A 17,423-nucleotide genomic window follows, 5' to 3' on the forward strand; every position below is an offset into this window, starting at 1 on the left:
TGCTAGATAAAGAAAGGTCAATGTTTTTACAACAGTATAGTGACTGTTTTTCCGATTCATTACCGTCTCAATTACCGCCAGAGAGACCCGAGGACCATGCGATAGATTTGGTGCCAGGCTGTAGCCCACCAAATAAGCCTCCGTACAGGGTTAGTGCGGCTCAGCAGAAAGAGATAATGGGCCAAGTACAGGAGCTGTTAGAAAAGGGGCTGATTCAGCCCAGTTCATCTCCATTCTGTTCTCCAGTGTTGTTGGTGCAGAAAAAGGATGGCTCATGGCGTATGTGCATCGACTACCGTGCACTGAACAAGAATACCATCAAGAATCGGTTTCCTATACCTAGAATTGATGATATTATGGACAAATTAGAAGGAGCAGCTATGTTTAGCAGGATAGATCTAAAGAGTGGGTATCATCAGATCCGCATTAGATCAGAGGATGTGCACAAGACTGCTTTTAGAACGACGTTTGGCCTTTACGAATTTTTAGTGATGCCCTTTGGTCTCACAAATGCTCCTGCTACGTTTAATAGGATGATGGACAGAATTTTCCGTCCACACCAGCAGTTTGTTGGTACGTTCTTTGATGACATGATAGTCTATTCAAAGAATGAAGAGGAGCATAGGCATCACTTGGCCATTGTGTTCAAAGAGCTACGCAGTCATAGGTTGCTCATCAATGCAAAGAAAAGTGAGTTTTTTCTGGAAGAGATTCACTTTCTGGGACACATTGTCTCAAAGGACGGTGTCAGAATGGATCCTGCAAAAGTCGAAGCGATCAAGTCATGGCCAAATTTGAAGACGGTGCATGATGTCCGAAGCTTTTTGGGACTATGCTCCTATTACAGAAGGTTTATCCGAAATTTCGCTGAGATTGCTTCACCTTTACATGCTCTTCAAAAGAAGGCAGTCACCTTTAGATGGACACAAAAAGAGATTTTAGCTTTTAATCTCTTAAAGGAAAAGATGACTTCGGATCCAGTCATTGTGTTGCCAGATCTTAGGAAGTCATTTGTGGTCCAGTGTGATGCCTGCGGTAGTAGCATTGGTGCTGTGCTAATGCAAGATGGCAGGGTAGTAGCCTATGAGAGCAGAATTTTGCAAGGGCCAGAGATGACCATGCAGGTCTATGAGAAAGAGTTACTGGCTGTGATTCATGCGCTCTTAAGTTGGAAACACTACCTGCTAGGTGCAGATTTCGTTGTCCAAACGGACCATCAGACCTTGCGATACTTCTTGACACAGACAAAGTTATCTGAAAAGCATATGCGATGGGCAAATATCTTGTCCATGTTCCATTTTCAGATTGTGCATGTGGAAGGCAAGAAGAACGTTGTGGCTGATGCCTTGTCAAGAAAGCCACAAATTTCAGCTGTGTCGATTCCTTATCATCATGAACTTGATGATATGAGAGAACAGTATGCAAATGATGAAGATTTTGCAAGGGTCTTCGAGCAACTAATGGATGGACAACGTCATGAACACTATCTTCTTAAAGACGGGTTCATGATGATGCATGGCAGATTGTGTGTCACAAAGCCATTGCGACGCAAAGTTATGGAAGAGAGTCATGTCCCACCGTATGCAGGGCATCGTGGTATCGATGCTACAGTGAAAGCGGTTGAGACATTCTTCTATTGGCCTACATTGAGAAGGGATGTGGATGCCTTTGTGCGAGAATGCCTAATATGCCAAAAGGTCAAGTTTGACAGGCAAAAGGCACCAGGGTTATTGCAACCACTACCTATTCCAGATAAACCATGGGAAAGTATTGCTATGGATTTTATCTTTGATCTTCCAAGAACGCAGACAGGAAATGATGGTATTTGGACCATTATTTGCAGATTCAGCAAACAGGCTCATTTTATTCCTGTCAGGAAGAAGATAAAGCCAGATCAGATGGCACGCTTGTTTATGAGCAATATTTTCAAGTATCATGGCATGCCACAGTCGATTATTAGCGACCGTGATCCACGCATGACTAGTTTGTTCTGGAGAGGCTTGTTTGAGAATATGGGCACCACGCTCAAATTCTCTTCGTCATTTCATCCTCAAACAGATGGGCAGTCAGAAGAGGCAAATTCTACTGTCCTAGATCTGCTGAAGTGCTATGTGTCAGAGCATAAAGGAAGGTGGGAGCAGTATTTGCCATTGGTGGAGTATGCATACAATAATACAGTGCATTCATCAACTGGCAAGGCACCCTTTGAGATAGTTGAAGGTGGCAAGAAAGTTCCTCCCATACTGCATACAAAGGACAAGATATTTGAAGCAGATAAGTATGTTCAGGACATGGATGAAATGTACAAGAAGGTCAAAGTGGCCTTAGAAAGGACTCAGGCAAAGCAAAAGAAAGCAGCTGATCGTCACCGTCGTGAAGTGGTATATTCACTTGGTGATTGGGTGCTTTTACGTTTTGAAAAGGCAAGGTTAAAGAAGATGAAGGGCAAGGAAAGACTGTTTCCAAAGCTCAGCATGCGTTACTATGGGCCTTTTCAAGTATGCGACATAATCAGTGATGTTGCATATAGGCTGAAATTGCCTGACAGTTGGAAGATTCACAATGCGTTTCATGTGAGTCTTCTCAGACCCTATGTGGGTGATGTGCCAGAAGATATGCCAGCTGAAGATCAGCCGGAAGTCGAGGAACTTGACGAGATCTTGCTCCCTGAACAGATTTTGGCACACAAAGAAAGGAAAGTGAAAGGCAAGGTTGCTAGGCGTTACTTGGTAAAGTTTAAAAACTATCCACCAATGGATGCTAAGTGGATGGAAGAAGGTGAACTTGCAGAGTCACCAACTGTGTTATCACTTTACCTGGAAGCCTTCGATTTGCAACCTACCTTGACCCCTTGAGTTTCAAAGCTACATGGATTGTCAGTGTGACAATGGCTTCTGAAACAAATGATGTACATGGTATTTAAAGTGAGCTCAAATCAAATACCTGTTACATGAATGTTAGAGCTGTACAGATTGTCAGTTTGGCAATTGCTCTTATGGAATGTCCAAAAGTTTGGTTAGTGCTATAGAAGTGAGTATTTCTTGTCAGTTTGTCAAGGATACAATGATTGCTTCTATTCAGGAGTACATGTGTAACTGCATTCTTAAACTGTCGGTTTGGGTATGCTCGAAAGTGTTACGGGATCCAACGTGTACTATAAGACAGTGGCAAAATGTGCAGCTACCATTTTGTCATTGGAAAGTTAGTGACTCAAAGCAATGGCAGAGTGCGAAGCTACCACTATGTCATTGGGACAGGGTTCACACGCAAGCAATACATGAGTCGACGAGGTGTTGAATACACCAGGGTTGACAATGAGCATGTATGTGTCGTATATGTGTCGACATGTGTTGAATACATCAGTGTTGACAGTAAGCATGGACGACATAGATGCAAACGAGGACGTTTGAGATTTCAAGAGGGGGGTATGTCACCAGCGTGTGACTACTATCTATCCTTTTTGTTGATTTCTTTCTTATTATCTATTTACTTTCACTTTTTGGAAACACCCCTCGGGAAATCTAACTGCCCTGCATTGCATAGCTAGTGTGGAACTGTCCAGAGGGAGTCCAGGCCTGAGGGCAAGAGAGCACTAAGGTTGGACAAGGACTATGGTTAGCCAAGTGGGGTCATTGACTAGCCAAAGTGGAATCCTTTGCTACAGAGGCTACATTTCAGTTCTGGATGTGGCCGCAGTGTACAAAGAGGGTCGGATGACCTAGAAAGATACAATGGCAGCATCTCCTAAAATTTAGGGAACTGCTATTTTGGGACCTGAAAATGTCTTCGCGTCATTACGTGCAGTTTGACATGGGGATCATTTTGTTACTCTGTGGCCAAGTCAACAGAGGCTGCAGGTGAGATATTTTTAGACCCGAGGGTCTAAAGCGGGAAAATGCACAAATGAGTGACACTTGGCACTCTGAGGCCAGTTTACTACTTATAGAGAAGGCAAAAACGTGATTTATAGCTGGGAGGCTCATTTTGCAAGTCTCTGTCACAGGTTAAGAGCTATGGAGTGCTTGCTTTCCCTCTTATGCACAGTGCGGTGCCAGGAGTGATGCCCTGCACGCTACGCACTGCCCTCTCTCTCCCCTTTGGCAGTATGTTATGCCCCTCTAGTGGGCTCTTCATTTGACCAATGTACAATTGTGTGGGTTCATGCGCGATTGCCGAGGCAAGAGCCTCTTGCACAGGTACTGGATTAGCTAGCGGCTAATCCCCCCGCAGGTACAGGTGAATTCGGAGAGGTTTCACGCCAGAAATCTCGTCCGATTCAAAGGGCAAGTAGCCCTACAGGTGCGGGAGCTCGAGGACTTGCTAGGGATGCGACCGGCACGCGAAACGGAGCCCGAAACAGTGAATTACAGCCTGCTGTGTATTTTTGCAGGTTTAGGGTTTTGGCCCTAAACGGACCCTAATACCCCCAGGAGGTTCGGGGACGCAAGGGGACCGCTGTACAGGCGATCTGGCGCATTTTCAGGGCTGAAAACAGAGAATTCAGCGTGCTGCAGATTCTCGCCAGGTTTTGCAAAGTGCCCGTATGCGTCGGGAAAGTCAGTCAATGCGTGGGAATACTGACCGTGAAGGGTTCTAGTACAGTTATGCTGCCGAAATCGGGCTGGAACAGTGGAAATTCAGCCGAGTTTGTGCGGGGCAGCTTGTAGGAACCACAGCGTTTATTCCCTCTTTTGAACAATAAAGAAATACCGAAAGGGGCGCCTAAGTTAGGGGCCAATCTGGTGTCCGTCTACTCATACAGGTGCAATCTAGCAGCCTGTATCCCTCTCCCCTTTGATGTGTCTTGAAAGTACAGGTAAAATAGACGACTAATAATGGGTGAAAACTAAATCAAGGTTTAAAGTAAAGTCTACCGCCCTTTTTGGATTGAACAGGCCGGTTTCAGGGGACCAGCCCATCTTCTGGTCCCCAGTACTGTGTCGATCTTCTCACTCTCTATCTCTCTCTCTATCTATTTCTCTCTATATCCTTTGGCTTCAGTAATAAGTGATAATTTCTATTTATCCGAATGTATTTTATATTGTTATGCTCTCCCGTTTGTGACAGTTACAGTGGTATCAGAGCTTCAGGCGTGTGCTTTTCTGAAAGCAATCCGATCCTACCAAAGAGGAGACGGAGCAAGATAGTGCTTCCAAGTTTACACGAAATTTTAGTAAAGAATCTTCGTGTCCCGAACCCCAGAATCCTCGTGCCCTGAAACCGGACTTATTAGTCACTCCCACCCTTAGTCCATCATACATCGAGCGCGCTTCCGACTTCATTGCTCTGTCTTACAGGGCATAATCCATAAAGACCACTTGCAAGAGAAGGATCAAAGATATTTTTTTATTGCCGCCGTTTTTTCTCAAAAGCAATGTCATGAAGTGGTGGATGACTATAGCTACCAAGTCGCACACTCCTAGAACTTTGCAAGCTTTCAAGAAAATCTTTGCCCGAAGTTACATGCCTTCAGACATCTTCCTTCGGAGTGCAGCTTCAGGCAGAGTGGGTTATCTTGAAATGCTTGCCATGGAAACCCTGGCAGATTACAACTTGAAACTTTTGGACCTCTCTCACCATGACCCAGGTGTCTCTTCTCGAGCTGATAACCTTGGGGGCCCAATGTGATTGCTATATCTTGGGGCTATTATCACCGCTACAAGAACATTGTCTGACCAAGCCACGTACGACGATTCAAGAGCTTATGGATCATGTTGCGATCGACTACAAATCTGAAAAGAAACCTAGCCCAAATTTTTGATGCAGGTCTCAGAATGGAAAGTCGTTCGTTTTTTCGAGTTCGGATGACGCCGAGAATGCATTTTCAGTTTGATTTAGCAGTTTTCTGAATTTTGTCTAAGAACTTGTTTGGTGATCATGTTTGGAATTTGTTTGATATGGATGGTATTTGTCTCGGTGTCGATTTGAATTGTAATACTGGTTTCATTGATTGGTGATTTACTCCCGGGAGGAGTACTGAAGAGAATTGATGTTTGAGAATGCTTGCACATACTCATGGCCCGGACCCTTGTGGTTATTTGCGGAGGCGGTATTGAACGTTTTAAAAGTGTTGTTTTTACTCAAGGCCTAAACCCTTGCGGTTATATACGGGGGGAGTATTGTTGTTGTTACTCATGGCCCGGACTTGGATGATTATGTACGAGGGGAGTATTAAGTAGTTTGAGTAGTGGTTACTCTTAGCATCTCCAAACAACGCAAGCTTCGATCTAGGGAGCGTTTGGTTGTAAACGACCTCTATATCTCATGGCCCGGACCTTTTTAGGTTATTTGCGAGAGGAGTGATGAGAGGGAGTTGATGAACAACTCATGGCCCGCGAACCTGGATGGTTATCTGTGGGGGCAGTGTTCATTAGCGACTTTATGTTTCTATGTCTTGTAACATACATAAGTAAGCATTCTTGTTGCATTGTGATGTGTCACCGCTGAATATATTCCTAATTGGATTAGAGCGCCTGGGTATGTGATTTTAGTGCATCGAGACACCTGTTAGAGATCAGCCCGGTCTAGGTGGAGTGCTTCCAAGCACACAACGACTGGCGCCCCTTTCGATATTTCTTTATTCTTATTGCAAATAGACCATCTGAACGCTTTCAATGAACTCTCACCAAGCTGACCAAACCTGTCCATGGCTGTAATTGCAAGTTTTTGACCCAATTTCGCCAACATAACAACACAATGTAAAGTACACGTCAAGGACACTTTCCCTTGCAATTTGGAAGCTTTCCAATGAGCTGCAAGTCAATTTCAGTGTGATATAAGTCCCTGTTTTGCCACTATCAGGTGCCCAAAGCCCTTTTAAAGCATCCCAAGGCTTTCCTGAGGCTCCCTGGCGATGTCCTGTAGTTTACGTGTGAAACCCTAAACCTGTAGAAAAACAAAGCATGCTGTAATTTTCTGTTTTGGATCGTTTTGGGCGGTGTGAACACGTCTACGCACGTCTCAGGTGCTTTCACACGCAGTGGAACAGTTTCCCTTTGAATTGGACGAGTTTTCACGCAAAAAAACTCTCCGATTTCGCAATCCTTCGTGATGAAATTGTGCGTACCTGTGGGGGATTAGCAATTAGCTAATCTGATTCCTATACAGAAGGCTCTTTCCTTGGCCAACGTGCATAAAACCCCCAAAACTGTACATGGTCATCTCAAAAGCCCAACTAGTGGGGCATTACCATATGTGCAAAGGGGAAAAGAGAGATGCACGAGAGCAAATCATCGCGCTACATGAAATAAGGGAGAAGGCAAGCTTTCCATTAAAGTTGTGATCACCTGCACCAAATACTCACACACACACACACACTATAGTCACAATGACAAAATCAGCCCCCTTCTCAAATTTGGGCGCCTCCTCTTGCTGATGAATCTGGCAAATCCACCCGGAGCCGCCAAGTGTCCACTTTACCTCTTTTGAATTAACACTAGTCTTGTAAAAAAATAGCCACTTTTGTGGCTTTAAGAGGCTTTTCTAAAAAAATCATTCAACAACTATTGAGATGTCTAAACCAAAAACCGTCTCAAGGAAATACGCCCAACATATAGTACAAGATAATAAAAAATATCAAGAATATAAATCAAGGGTTGAAGTTGTCTTTGCATGGCCATCTTTGTAGACTAATTTGGTAAAATACGTATAATTTTACTAAATTGACTCAATGGTAGACCAATTTGATTTTAAATAAACTTAAACGTCTTTGAAAAATCCTCATATGTATGTAATGAGCCTATCACACTTCTATGTTGCTTACATAAAGACTGACAACATTTACTACTCGCCCAAGTTAAATAGTAAATTACAATTCTACGCAAAAAAGGCTCTTTTTAAAAAAGTAAAATTTTTATTTTTAGCATTGTGAGCTCAAATAGCACTCTTAGAAACCTCCTAACAAGATGCTCAAGAAGTTTCATGATTTTTTAATGTCATGTTTCCTTGTGTTAATTTCCTTGTACCCACCAACTTCTAAATGTCGTGTGGGGCCTAAATGACTTTGAATTGAGCCTAGACATACTTTTATTGCTCGGATTTCAGTGCCGATTGGCCCAATCAACTCGTGTCGACCTACCTTTGATTGTTGCGGGTGAAACTCTCGGCCGTCGGCCGTTTCACACTCGCCACACAATGTCCGACCATTTGTGACTTCAAAAAGAGGGTCCCAAAAATCAAATAAAAAATCAAGGGAAAGAAACCAACAACTAAGATTAGTGGTTTCCATAGCCTCGTGACAATACTGCCAAGGATGGCTTGAGGTTCTCTCTCCCCCAAAGTTTTGGTGCAGTGTGGTGCGATAGTGATGCTTATTCTGCTCGGGTACGCCATGGGCCTTGGCGATCTGGAATCTCATGTTGGAGATTCTTTCGTGGAGTTTTCAGCCTCCTCGTCGAAGTTTGGGTGGCCTGTTTTTGCTTCAACTCTCTACTACAATTTTCCTTGCCTCTAACCCCAACCTTTGATGTATCACCGATCTTTGGTAACTCTGTATCAGTCATGGTTTTTCCCCTATGTTTTGTTGTAGCGTTATATTTCAGGGGGGTTTTCACTACCACTTCAAGTTTTGAATGAAGCCTACAGCCTGACGTAAGTCTATGGGCCTATAACTTGGTTATGTCACACGAAAGGATCCAGCCCTCCTTTTTTTGCACGCGCGCGCGGGCGAGAGAGAGAGAGAGAGAGAGAGAGAGAGAGAGAGAGAGAGAGAGAGAGAGAGAGAGAGAGAGAGAGAGAGAAATGAAATGAAATGTAATATTAACGTCTTCAAAAGGCCAAAATGACCTATGAGACCAAAAGGTTACATGTGATGAATCTAATACCAGGTCTGGGTACAAAAAGTACAAAGAGAAAAGAAAATAATGGGTAGGGGTGGGGTGAAAGCTCATACAAGGGGAATACAAAGGGTGAGTTGATACAATGGAGCTCTCTGACAGTCGAGGCATCATATACATATACATCAGTATCCAAAAGGCTATATAGATTCAATGTCCTCCAAGGTAGGCACTCTGTCAGGACGGCTCCTATGTCGCGCCAGTATGGTATGGATCCTCTGTCGCAGTCTGCGTCGATGTCGAGAGGGCCTCCTCATCCGTGGGCGACGGGACCGCCCCAACTCTATCGCCCGATCAAGTAGTATGTCTTTGGTGCCTCTGGTGTTGTTATGTTGTTGGGACTGCTCGCACTCCTCTGTCTATGAATGAAAGAAATCTGTAATCTTCCGTTGTTGCTGGATCTCTCATTGTGCCCCTCTTCAAGAGGTCCTCTCTGTGTTTGCGAATCTCAAGTAAGTATAATCCGAGGCATCTCTGAATCCTAGTATCTCATGACTCTAGAAAGTGGCCCAAAACCCTCTCTGAATAGAGAGTGAAAGCGGCCTCGTATCTCATAGTATACTGGGCCATGACATATGTAATGTAGCTCTATCTCTGGTTCTATCTGGCACACCTGACAAATCCTGGACTCAGCGCGTACTCCTCTAAATCTGACTGTCTCGATCTCTAGCTGATGTAAGGATGTGGGTATCTGACCAATAGCACATCGTATCCCGTGAGATAGATGAGTGTCCATGTATCCTGGTCTGATCACAAAACCATCCTCTGTGAGTTGGAGAAGATGCTCTCTATAGAAAGTCATCTTCATACCTAGCTCATGTGTAGGTTGTATCCATGTCCTCTTCGTATCCAGTTGAATCAAGTCCTGTCTGATGAGCCTGGTAATCTCTGCCCTAGTGAGGAAGATGGGTGGTGCATCCAGAGAGTACTGAAATGGGGGTAGCCGATCAATACTAAAGCCATGTAACTAAAACCAAGATGCCATCTCTATATACCAACATGATCTATCTCCCTACAATATCTGTCTATAGGGAGAGCCCAAGTGCTATGCATAAATGAAAATGATCGAGTGAGTGCCTCCACTACCAATGGAGGAGCAGCGAGCTCCGCCCTACTAATGTCATGTGGTATTGAGGCCTTGGCCCTAATCATCCGAGAAATCATAGACACCAAGGGCTTCTCCATACATCTCCATCCATCAGTACTGCTAGCTTTGCTATGATGATCAACTGAGGGGCTCCATATCTCCACTTCGTACAGCATGGACGAACTAACCAAAGTATCAAAGAGCCAAAGCTTTGTCCGAGGTTTCTGGAACTGAACCTGCCAAACATATCCTCTCAAGTCTCCCCAATGCTGCATAGGCTCTGGTCAATCGCGTATCTACTGCACGCCTCGGGGAAAATACTGGACCACTGAAAACCGCCCCAAGATAAGTGTATGTATCTGCATACTCCACAGTCTCTTGACCATATGTAAAAGTGGGGGCGGACCTCCTTACCCACGGTGTCGTGGTGTTAAACACCATTACCTTGGTCTTACCAAGGTTCACATACAATCCACTGTCCCGTGCAAATGCAATGCATCCAAATGACGCTGCACCCCCTCTGGAGAATCTGAGATCAGCACAATATCATCAACATATAATAGTAACGGAATCCATGTCCCTGCAAGCTGAGCACCTCTATCACCCTCTGCCCGTACATATTCTAAAAACTCATCTACATATACCCCAAAGAGAGTCGGAGATAGGAGACAACCCTGCTTCACCCCAATGGTGGAGTGAACCATGTCGGACATGCCCTGAGTAGTGCGTACCTGTCCTACCACAGTCCTGTATAAAGCTAAGATCCCCCAAATTAGCTTTGTGGGCACCCCCATGTCTTGCAATCTACGTATGAGTCTGGCTCATGACATTGTATCAAAGGCTTTGCGGAAATCCACAAAGCTACAATATATCCTCCTACGATGGTGTCTACCCTCCTCAATAATGGCTCTAAGTGTCAAAACCTGGTCAAGAGTGGAGAAACCTCTCCTCAACCCTGCCTATCCTGCCGCCCGTATGCCCTCTCCCTCTGCCCATCCACTCAACTCATGCTCAAGAATTGATGCATATAGCCTAGCCAAAGTGTGACCAACCATGATGGTTCGGTAATTCCCGGGAAGCATAGGATGTCCCGACTTGAAGATAGGCACAATAGTGGACATACTCCAAGTCTCAAGGAAACCCTCGTACATGGCTCTATTAAACATTTTAGCAAGAGGCTCTGCAAGCATATCTCAGGCATGGATAAAGTGCTCTGCTACCAGACCATCATGATCCTGTGCTCTTCCTGTCTTCATCTTGTCAATGGCTTTCCTTACCCTCTCAGAAGTAAAGAAAGTACATGTTTCTGGGCATGCCTCTGGAGGGTCAGGCAAAGGTGGCTGCCCCGACGCTGTATAGAGAGATGTAGCATATTCCCCCCATGTCTCTGTGGAAGTGATGGCTGGCGGTGGAGAGTGCTCATTGAAAAGCTTCCATGCCTCACTAGATTCCTGACTCATAAACAGCTGATACAGATCACGCTCTAGTTGAGATAGGTAAGCCCTCTTCTTTCGTCGCACTAGGCAGCGAAAGATAATCCGTGATTGTCTATGTGTAGTAGTACCCATGAGCACCTATCTCTGTAATCTGATCCTCGTCTCTCTACACTCCTCATCATACCAACTGTTCTAAGGCATGCTCCCAGATCGTATGCGTGTAGGCTGGCTGTGGGGATATGCCTCTAAGGCTGCATCGTGGTGCGTCTCTGTCAGAATCTGGGTGAGCTCATCTAGTGGTCGTCCTGGCTCTTGAGTGCATAGCTTCCTATATATCTCATCAATGTACATGGGATCCGTCTCCCTAGTGAAGGTATATCGAGTACGTGTAAAGGCCTCTCCCAATGGAGCTGTGTTGAACTGGAACGATAGAGTGAAAGACAAGATAGCATGATCTACTGCTACCCCAACTAGCCTAGTTCCCACCATGAAATCTTGAAAGGAAGGAATGAGTCCTGGCGGAGCCATAACATAATCCACTGTACTAGCGCCATGCCGATATGGAAAGCATGTAAAACCACCTGCTGCAAGGAATCTCTGTAGGCCATTCAAAATGGCCAATCCATGTGCAATCCCCATATCGATCAAGTATCTGCCATACTCAGTGTGCTCCTCATCCTGTGATAATCTAGACAGGCCCATTTCTATAATATCAAGCTCTCGCATCAACTCCTCTGAGGTATCATAAAATACTGTCTGGTGATGGGTAGTCCTAGCATTGAAATTTCCCAAGATAATAATGTCGCCATCTCTGGAAAACTCCCACATATCATCATCCAAAATAGAGAAGGGAGATTGTCCTCTAGATGATGCATATACTAACGTGCTAGGATGGAAATAGCAAATAGTGATGTATAGATATCTGCCCGTCTTTGCCTTCAGTCTCACCCACATGTACCTAGCATGCTCATCCCTCCGAGCTATATGTATCAGAGACTGTAGCTCCTCCCTGAATAAGACTGCCACTCCTCCTGAACCTCGTCCTCTGTGCTTTGATAGAGTCTCCTGTCTGCAAGTTGTCTCCCATCTGTATCCGCTCACATGGGGCATGGACTGCCCCAGGACCTAATGCATCTCACAGTAGAAAATGATATCTTTCCCTGTGAAATTATCCTCAAAGGCCCCTACATCACGGCACAAAGATCCATTACAATTCCATGTAGCCACTCTGAGTGTGGTCCCACAGGTCTCGCACCGTCATGCGGGACGCTTCTCCAGAATAACCACTCGTCCGTCCCTGTAGAAGACCACTTTCCCCTTCTCTCGAGCTGTCATTATCTCGAGCATAACTTCTTTCATATGAGCAAGCTGTGTGAGTGTGAGGTCGTCTCTAAGAAATATGCCCGTTTTCTTTAGTGTAGGACGCTTCTTCAAGAAGTCCTTCTTTGCCTCCATGGATGGGAAGCGCATGATTAGAGCTCTTTCCTTTGAAGTCTCCCCATTTCCTTGTGTCTTCTTCCCTACCCTCCATGCCTTTGTATGAGTAGCCTCACTACCCATCAGGCGGAGAAGTTCTTTGACTTCCCCTTCCACATCATCTCGATCTTTTAGACCGGTTATTCGTATGTGCAGAGCTCTAGTCTTCCTTCGCTGCTCTTCTTCTAAGTCATGTTGATGATTGTAGGAGTGGGGATAGATGTGGTTTCTTTCCCTTTCCCTTTCTTAGCAACTTCTATCCATTTCTCGGCCTCATCCGCCTTCTTCTGTCTTCGTGATAACATCCACCCACGAAGAAGTCTTTGCCCCATTCTGTTTCTCTTCCTCTTTGATCATCCGTACATGTTCCTTGATAACCTTGATTTCCTCGATCACCGAGGGTTGGAATTCACCTTCCTCTAGTCCGTTGCTTGCTCTATCAAGAAGCTCTCGCTTGAGGGCTGAGACCTCTTCTTTGAGTGCTTGTGAACCCGCCTTAAGTGCTTGTGTCTCTACGTGCAGGTCCTCTTTCTCCTTCTTCCATTGCGTGCCTTCGTTGAGGAACATTTGAAGAAGGCTTGCCTTCTCCTTCCACCATCCTTCTATCTCTGCTTTCCACTCCTTCATCTCCCTTTCCACTTGTGTTATCCACTTGTTTGTAAGCATGAAGGTTGCCTTCATACGGGACTTGCAAACTGGTGAAGCGCTCATGACCTCCATCCTAACGGCCCCTCTTTTCTATTCCTGCAAGGCCTAAATCTACACGAGTCCCCCTTCCTTTGCTTCTGCCGTGAGGGCGTGCTGCACAGTCGCTGGTCTGAACCTGGTGGTGAGAGCTGCTTTGTTGTTGTTAAGGCTGCTGTTCCAACGCACATGTCTTGCTCAGCCTGCAGCATGAACCTGCCAGCATGCAAACCCAAGTGTAGGAGAAGTTTACGCCATCAGGCGCGGAGAGAGAGAGAGAGAGAGAGAGAGAGAGAGAGAGAGAGAGAGAGAGAGAGAACCATGAGAAGGAATTGGCACACAGCAATCACCAAAATGCCTTGTCCTCCAGCAATGTGCAAGCCTGGTATGCCGAGATAATCCAAAGTATCTCCCTGCCAGCAATCCAGAAAAAGACAGTATTATAGCCCTGCCGAGTGAAGATAGTCAGCTCTTGCTTAAAAACAGCTGTGACAATCTTAAATTTAACAAGTATATGAGTGACATGCAATGCTCTTGAGCTGATAATGATGTGCAACTCTAACAAAGGAAAACAGAAAACCTGGAGGCTTAGTTGCTTGCCTGGAGCTTTGAAAAACCAACACGCCACCAAACAGGCTCAGCAAAATCAATGTTGCAAAACCGGTCGAGTATTTCAGGAATGACAACACCGAGTGCAGCTAGCATTGCCCATCGAGCATGCAGAATTTCGAAACTGAAAAAATGTTAACCACCTTGTAGCATTGAACGGTCGCTTTGCCAAATGGCAGGGACAAGCAAGTCATGACAAACATCGCATGATGGCTCTTGCAGTGGTAGTGCACACAGGCATATACAATCGGAAAAAACTGGTAGTGCACACAGGCATACACGATCTGGGAAAACTGGTAGTGAGATAACTTAGAGCCACGTGCCTAAAGGTGGCAATCCATCACTTCAAAGGCGATGCTATCAATATGGATACTAAAGCATACACTCAATCCAGTTAAAAAGGCAAAAACAAGCATAGATTTAGCAAATTTGATAGCAACAAACTCCACACAATTTCCTCAGATATTATACAGAACACTAACGAACAAATGAAATTAGATATGACATGTCTTCTTCTGACCTACAGAAAGGTAAGGCTTGTGCAAATGTAGCAGTCAATATAGCAATGAACCAATGTAGTTGTGAAAAAAAATTGCTTCTGTGGATTCCCATCTTCAAGTGCTTAGATGACGTCATTAGTTAAGTTCAAACATAAATAAATGCCCATAATCTTTGCTCATGATGGGAAATTAAAATTTAAATCCAAAGATAATAAAATGCTACAAGTTTTGTTGAAGGCATAAGAAGTGGTATGTGGGGCAGATTAAAAAAAGGTGAACAAAATCTTGAAGTGGAAAATTGTCCAAGATCTTCAAAATTAATGTTAGAAAGTATCTCAGGAAAAAAGAGACGAGGCAAAGCCTACCTCAAAAATAAGAATATTGCAATGTATGGCGAACCTATCAGATTATGTGAGCTTGACTAAGTGATTAAAAGCTATAGCGCAAAGAGCAGATATAAAGCGCTACTTGCAGAAGGTTTTGGAGCTACGTTAAACAAATTTGGCAGCAATATGTTCATCATGTTTACTCATAAAAGCCGACATTTTAAGTAGGTTTACAAGGGTAAGAACTGGTTTCTTTGAAGAACTGCCTTCTCTAGACCGATATGTCAAAAAATTCACCTTGCACGCTTTATTCTTGGCACTTGCACGAACCTGTCAGTCATTTACATGAATGACCTAGGCAGGAACTTATTTCATAGTTCATGAGACAGATGCAGCCTGCTAGCCAAGTTTCATGCTCTCTGAAGACATGAAAATACCAATGATCTTCTCCACTATTACATCTAGGATTGCTATTCTTCGTATGTATAATGCAATAAAGCACAACAATGACTTGAGGCTTTCATACTAACTTGAAATATTTGTTGAAGTTATCGGTGTTGCTTCCAAGCCCCAAAATGTCAAACCCATAATCTCCTGGTGCCTCACCGGTCAAGTGATCTGGGTACTGAAAGGGAATGGGTCCCAACCACTTTGGCCTGTCTTTACCATACCAGACACTGCAGGACGTCATGAAAATAGATTCATATGCATAGTCCAAGATTGTTACACTACACTCTAGCTTGCAACTAGAACTTACAATTAGTTCAAGCAAATGAATCGATACCTTAAGTCTCCTCCAAACTGTTTGCACTTCAAACAACTTCTGATAATTAAATTAAATTATGACTAAATGTGTTTGCATGGTGGTTGATCCCAGATGTCTCTTACGCATATTATTTATCCATAGAAGGTGTTCACATGGTTGCACTTGGACAGGCATGGCAAGTGTCTGATCAGCATATTAGTATACTCATGGAAATAATAAAAAAATGGTCGTAGATTAGAGATGGCAACGTCTCTGCCTTCTCTCAACTCGAAGATTGACCTGCAAACAGGTGAGAAATCCTCAGGCCCAGGAAATAGACAAGGGGCTTGGATAGCGATGCACGGCTCTCCATCTCAAGATCAATGCTGCCAAACCTCCCCTACAGCAAGCATAACCTCTATTCGCTAAGCCACCTAGGCACATGTATCTCTCGTCCCATCATAACCTAGGAATAAAAAAATTCTGAAAAGTTGTGTCATCAACCTTTTGATTTGATGAGTCTAAATCACTCCTTCCAAGTAACTGAATAATCTACTTTTCAGAGTTCTCTCTTTTGCTTGAACCCCCATTCAAGGACAATAGCTTCAATTTTGGAGCATGCATGTGATGGGTTTTAGAATTAGGGTCTAGGTCAGAGATGCTACTGATCAATGTGTTTGTTTGGCTGGTCACAGAATCTCTCTCTCTTGGGATAGATCTTTAAGGTCTCTTGGGATTCCTACGACGTTAAAATTCTCTCATTCTCTCTCTCTCCCCCCCCCCCCCCCCCCCCCGGCCTCAATCTCATTTCAATTCCAAGTCAGCTTCAGATTCATTTCCTTAATGTTTTTAGTGTTAGTTCTTTGTACTTTCCGTACTCAGACGTGATATCAGATTCACCAATTGTAACTTTTTGGTCTCATAGGTCTTTTTGGTCTCATAGGTCATTTTGGCCTTTCGAAGACGTTAATATAACATTTCATCTCTCTCTCTCTCTCTCTCTCTCTCTCTCTCTCTCTCTCTCTCTCTCTCTCTCTCTCTCTCTCTCTCTCTCTCTCTCTCTCTGTGTGTGTGTGTGTGTGTGTGTGTGGAACTCTGACTCACCAGAGGGTATGCAGCGACAGTTGGATGCATTACACAAATTTGCAGACGATAGTGGATTGTCTGTAAACCTTGGTAAAACCAAGGTTATGGTGTTTAACACCACACCACAGTGGATCAGGAGATCAGCACCAACTTTCACATATGGTCAAGAGATTGTAGAGTATGCAGATGCATAAACTTACCTTGGGGTTGTCTTCACTGGGCCTAGGTTTTCTTTGGGGAGAGCAGCAAAGGCTAGACTGACTACAGCTTTTGCGGCCTTGGGAGGCTTGGAGAGGATGTGTTCGCAGGTTCAGTTCCACGAACCTCGGACAAAGTTATGGCTCTTTGATACCTTAGTAGCCTCAGCTATGTTGTATGGGGTGCAGACATGGGGACCTTCTGTAGGCCAAGATGGTTGGAGACGTATGGAGAGGCCCTTGGTATCTATGATCTTTCGACTGATCAAAGCCAAGGCCTCCGTACCCCACGCTATCATTCGAGCACCAGCTGGAGATCGAGGCGCTTACCAGATCAGTCTCCTTTGTGCACAGCTTGTGGGATACTACTAGAGACAGATATGCTAGACTGGCCCTTGAGTCTTCCAGACAGTTAGCTCTTCAGAGGGACACTTCATGCTGGT

At 44.5% G+C, this 17,423-nt stretch overlaps 1 protein-coding gene across 4 annotated transcripts in view; it reads right to left on the reverse strand.

Moving 5' to 3' along the window:
• The window catches only part of LOC147417518 (Chlorophyll A-B binding family protein), a 71,859-nt gene that overhangs the window by 38,866 nt on the left and 15,570 nt on the right, over positions 1–17,423 (reverse strand). For all 4 annotated transcript variants that reach the window (XM_086507528.1, XM_086507529.1, XM_086507531.1 and 1 more), the window contains exons 4-6: positions 15,483–15,629; positions 14,118–14,250; positions 13,838–13,930 (exon numbers count right to left, since the gene is read on the reverse strand). In XM_086507528.1, the coding sequence (XP_086363654.1) occupies positions 13,838–13,930; positions 14,118–14,250; positions 15,483–15,629 (373 nt within the window). The remainder of the gene's footprint in view (positions 1–13,837; positions 13,931–14,117; positions 14,251–15,482; positions 15,630–17,423) is intronic.

Source organism: Adiantum capillus-veneris, chromosome 30 (assembly GCF_014529385.1).
Source record: "Adiantum capillus-veneris isolate H3 chromosome 30, ASM1452938v2, whole genome shotgun sequence".
NCBI lineage: Eukaryota > Viridiplantae > Streptophyta > Polypodiopsida > Polypodiales > Pteridaceae > Adiantum > Adiantum capillus-veneris.